This window comes from Bison bison, unplaced genomic scaffold, assembly GCF_000754665.1.
Source record: "Bison bison bison isolate TAMUID 2011002044 unplaced genomic scaffold, Bison_UMD1.0 scf7180017864270, whole genome shotgun sequence".
NCBI classification, from domain to species: domain Eukaryota; kingdom Metazoa; phylum Chordata; class Mammalia; order Artiodactyla; family Bovidae; genus Bison; species Bison bison.
Window position 1 is genome coordinate 7,549,185 of NW_011494842.1, and position 4,693 is coordinate 7,553,877.

The following is a 4,693-nucleotide window of genomic DNA, read 5'->3' on the forward strand; positions in this document are numbered from 1 at the left end:
GTGAACTCCGGGCGTTGGTGATGGACAGGGAGGCCTGGCGTGCTGCAATTCATGGGGTCGCAAAGAGTTGGACACAACTGAGCAACTGAACTGAACTGCAGTATCTTATTTCCCTGACAAGGCCATGGCAGTGAAAGTACCAAGTCCTAACCACTGGACCGCCTGGGAACTCCCTTTCAGTGGTTTTTAAACTCTAGCAGCGTAACTGTCCCTTCAACACAGTCTTACCCAAAACAGCCCAGCATCTGCCCAGGCTCTGGTCAGTGCTAGGACGAGGCCCTGAAAACAATGCACCTGAAGACAGCTGCTTGGAATATCTGAGGCTCTTTGCGGGGTACAATGTGAGTGCCCCCACAGGAGAGAGTGACCTTCCTGAATGTTCTGGCTCCAGGGATAAAGGCCAGCTCCACTCCAGCACGCGCATGCGTGTGTGTGTGTGAGAGAGAGAGAGGGAGATGGCAGGGGGAGAGGGGAGGGAAAGACCTGAGTGAGGTTTGGGGTCTTGGAGGTGGTGGGGAACAGCCTGGCTTGTGTCCTCAGATACTCACGGTCATCAGCGTGGACAATCTGGAAATTCTTGACTGAGGCCTGGGTGACTCGGCCTTGGAAGTTGAGGGTGTAGGAGCCACTGTCTTCGTTCCAGATGGGGGGCTTGTTGTGCAGCTCGATGAGGCTCTCCAGTGTCTTGTTCTGCCAGCGCACCAGCAGCCCGTCGCTGGCCTGGGGTGTGAGGGGTGGGCAGTATTAGGGGCAGGATAGTGAGAGCTGGCTGAGATATCTTGGGACTAACGGGGTGGGGCAGCGGCTGGGGACCTGTGGTGCTTTTATATATGTGTGCAGCCTGGGTGTCAATGGCCATGGTGGCCAGGGTTTCTTTGAGTACACCCACAGTGTCTGTGGCATCCACCTGGCCAGGATGTACGTCTGGGAGAATGGGCTCGGCTGTAGGACGCCAAAGTGGAGAGTTGGAAAGTGAAAAGTAGCATCTGCCACACAGGAGGGGCTCTGTGCCATCAGTCCCAAGGGGTCTTAGGCCACACGCTAGCATCTATCACAAGGATGAACCAGATATTCTAGGATTTACAAGGAGCTCACAGTTGAGCTTCAAGAGATGTATAGGTACAGAGTAGTTAAAATGTCCTGGAAGAGTTTCTGGAAGGAAGGAGCAGGGTCTATATGAGACATGTATTTCTTTTCTTGGTTTCTTTGTCACCTGTTCACGTTCATGGCTTAAAATGAGTCCACTCAAGATTGTGTCCTCCAAGAAGCCTTGTGACCCCAAGTCTGACTTAAATGTCTTAGCTCTGAATTTCCATAACACCTCGCTCTTATGATTTCTCCCACTGCACTAACAGTGCAGACAGGACAGAATTAGATACCCTAACAGCAGGCGCAGTATTTGACTAATGGCTCTGTGCCTTACAGATGACAGGGGATGAGATGATTGGGTGACATCACTGACTCAATGGACATGAGTTTGAGCAGGTTCTGGGAGCTGGTGATGGACAGGGAGGCCTGGCATGCTGCAGTCCATGGGGTCACAAAGAGTCGGACACGCCTGAGTGACTGAAGTGAACTGAACTGAACTCTGTGCCTTAGTTTCCCTCATAACAGGGTGTTGTGAAGATTAAATGATTAATAGTGCATGAAGTGTTGTTTTGAGCAGTTCCTCACACAGAGTAAATGTTCAATAAATATCAGATATTGTTTTGATGGTACCTCTTGTATTGATTTTACATCCTCAACACCTGGCATTAATAAATGATTGTAGAATGAATGAACTGATGATGAAGAAATTCAGAGCAGCTCTGGGTGTCAGTTCCTACTAAGCCCAAGGGAGGCACCGCCTTTGGAGGATCTGTGTGTCTATTCCAGGATGGGAGGAGCAGTTGTGGAACACACAGGCTCCTAAAGACAGGAGCCACCCAGGGCTTGTGCCCCATGGGTTGGCCAGGTCTCTGATTATTCCATTGTGGCTTTCCAGCAGGGAAAGATGTGTGATCAGCTGATGGGAGTATTCTTTTTCATTGTAAATGAGTAAAGTGACATCACTGTGAGTATGAGACATGCCAGTCAACCGTCTCTGAAATCCCGGGCTCACTCAGCTTGCAGTGCTGAGGGGCAAAGCATGGGTCTGACACACTGAAGGAGGCCCCCTCTCTCTGGGCCAGCTCTGCATCTTGCCCTACATCTCACTCACACACACACACACACACACACACACACACAAAACAGCCTTTGCTTTTTAAAATATGTCAAATCATATCACTCCTTTGCCCAAAGCCCTGCTGTTCCTGTTTCTCTGAGTAAAAACCAGCTACACAGGCTCACCTGCCCCTCACTCTCACCTCTCGGACCTCATCTCCCTCCAGCCACCGTGGCCAGCTTGCTGCTCCTCAAACTCAGCAGGCACTCTCCTGCCTCAGGGCCTTTGCACTGGCTCTTCTCCCTGCCTGCATGATCTTTTCCCAGATATCTGCAGGGTTGCTCCTCACCTCCTTCAAATTTCATCTGCTCAGTGAGGCCCACTCTGACCACTGAATTTAAATCACACCTACACACACACATCTCATCTCCTTTCCCTGTTCAACTTTTTCTCCACCCCCCCGCCCCCCGCTACAGTAAAAACCACTTTCTAACACACTACACAATTTACTTACTTATCACAGACTTTGTCTACCGTCTGTCTCCCTCCACTAGAATGCCAGGTTCATGAGGGTAGATCTTCGTTTTGTTGACTGATGTCTGCAGTTGCCTAGACTAATACTTGGTACTCAATGTATGTGTGTTGAATGAATATATGAATGAATGATTTTGATGTACACTAAAAAAAAAACAAAACACACGAACACAACTAACCAACCCTATTGTGCTCGTTTCAGTGAGTTCAATGAAAACCCTCCAAACTGAATCTATTGTGCAAGTTGCCAGAATGAATTTGTGATGGGGCAATGGGTGTGCTCCGGGTTGGGTATGGGGTAGGCTGAACACCCCTTCCCCACCCCACACGGCTTCCTGGAAGTGGGTTACAAGCCGGTAACTAGGGAGCAAGACCCACAGGGAAAGGCGTGTCAGGGAGGTGCGGGGCTCACATTGCGAGGCCGAATGGGCACCCTTTCGTTGTCGGAATTCATGCCAGGAATGATGACCGTCATGCGCCGGGGACCTCGGAAGCCCAGCACATTGGTTTCCTGGGAGGGAGATGCGCATTAGACCACTCGGCGAGGGAAGGGGCCTGCCCTAGGGCATAGGGGGACAGAGGGCGCTCTCACGTAGATCACGGCCGCCAGCTCCTGCCGAAGGCTCCCCACGTCCGTGCTGCCACCGCGGTGCGGGTTCTGCCCGTTGTCAAAGACAGTAAAGCGGTTCCCCAGGAGGTTGGACCTGCGAGCAGGGTGGAGCTGGGGGCGGGGCTGAGGGGGTTCCACACCCCTTCTTCCGGACCCCTCCTCACAGCCAAGCTTAAGAGCTTTCTGCCTCAAGCATGGGTGTGTCTTAGGACCCTGCCCCTGGCTTTCTGCATGATGTCTTTTTAAAACCTGGGAGACTGGGCAGCTTTCAAACCTCAGCTCTTACTAGCTGTATGACCCCAGGCAAGTGACTTAAACTCTTAGCCTCAACTTCCCCATCTGTAAAATGGGCGTGGTAATAGTATTTTCTATCAATTTGGTTGATAAAATTATTGAATGGATTAATATTTGCAAGTTACCTAGAAACACCTCTGACACAGAAGTAGGCCTTACATATGTGCTTGGTAAAGACATAAATAAAGCCTGACTTGGGGACTCACTTTCTCCTCATCTCTCAGATTTGTGGTGAGGACTGGATGAGCTACATGGGGAGACATAACACAGGGTGGGTGCTGACTCGTTCGGTCAGTTAGTAACTGTTTGTTGAATAGCTACTATGTGCCAGGTGCTAGGAATTCAACCATGAACAAGACAGGCATAATCCCTGCTTCATGGACTTTATGCCCTACTCCGAGTGAGGTCCCAGAACCAGCAGCATGGGCATCACCCCAGTGCGTCTTAGAAATGCAGAAGCTCACTCCCAGCCCAGACCCTCTGAACCCAATTTTTTTTTTTTGCCTCACCCTGGGGCTTGCAAGATCTCAGTTTCCCAGACCAGGGATTGAATCCAGGCCACCACAGTGAAAGTCCAGAATCTTAACCTCTAGACCACCAGAGGACTCGCCTCACTGAACCATTTGAAGAAGATCCCCAAGTGATCTACATGCATCAAAGCGGACAAGTGTCCATGTATATAGAGAAGCCCGGGGCCGGGGGACAATTCCAGAGTGTCTGAGGTGGGGCACTCTGCACAGCGGGCCAGAGGTGACTGGCCCCCGAGCTCCGCAGCCCCACCTCAGCTTCCCAATGAAATTCTCCCCTCCTCGGGACAGATTGGTGGGATCGCTAGAGATGAGGTAGTTGGCGGTCTTGCTGCGTTTCCGCTTCCTGCCAGCCAAGAGAAACACCTGGGGAGAGGGGCAGCGGAGATGCGCTGGAAGACAGAGGCGAGCAGGAGGGGAGTGCGGGGAGGGGAAGGCCCGGTTTGCCCCCCAGCTCCCACCCCCATTCTGGCTCTCGACTGGGGTCCGGGCCCCTCCCCTCTCCCTTCTCCCTCCCTCCTCCAACCCACCTTCTTCTCAGTGTCCAGGTGCAGGAAGTAGGAGGGATACAGGCCCCGATCC

At 51.9% G+C, this 4,693-nt stretch overlaps 1 protein-coding gene across 1 annotated transcript in view; it reads right to left on the reverse strand.

Annotated features, from left to right (window-relative positions):
• The window catches only part of TULP1 (tubby like protein 1), a 14,854-nt gene that overhangs the window by 2,883 nt on the left and 7,278 nt on the right, over window positions 1-4,693 (reverse strand). Inside the window, exons 9-13 of the mRNA XM_010848728.1 lie at window positions 4,642-4,692; window positions 4,365-4,477; window positions 3,273-3,384; window positions 3,093-3,191; window positions 549-720 (exon numbers count right to left, since the gene is read on the reverse strand). Of these exons, the coding sequence (XP_010847030.1) occupies window positions 549-720; window positions 3,093-3,191; window positions 3,273-3,384; window positions 4,365-4,477; window positions 4,642-4,692 (547 nt within the window). The remainder of the gene's footprint in view (window positions 1-548; window positions 721-3,092; window positions 3,192-3,272; window positions 3,385-4,364; window positions 4,478-4,641; window position 4,693) is intronic.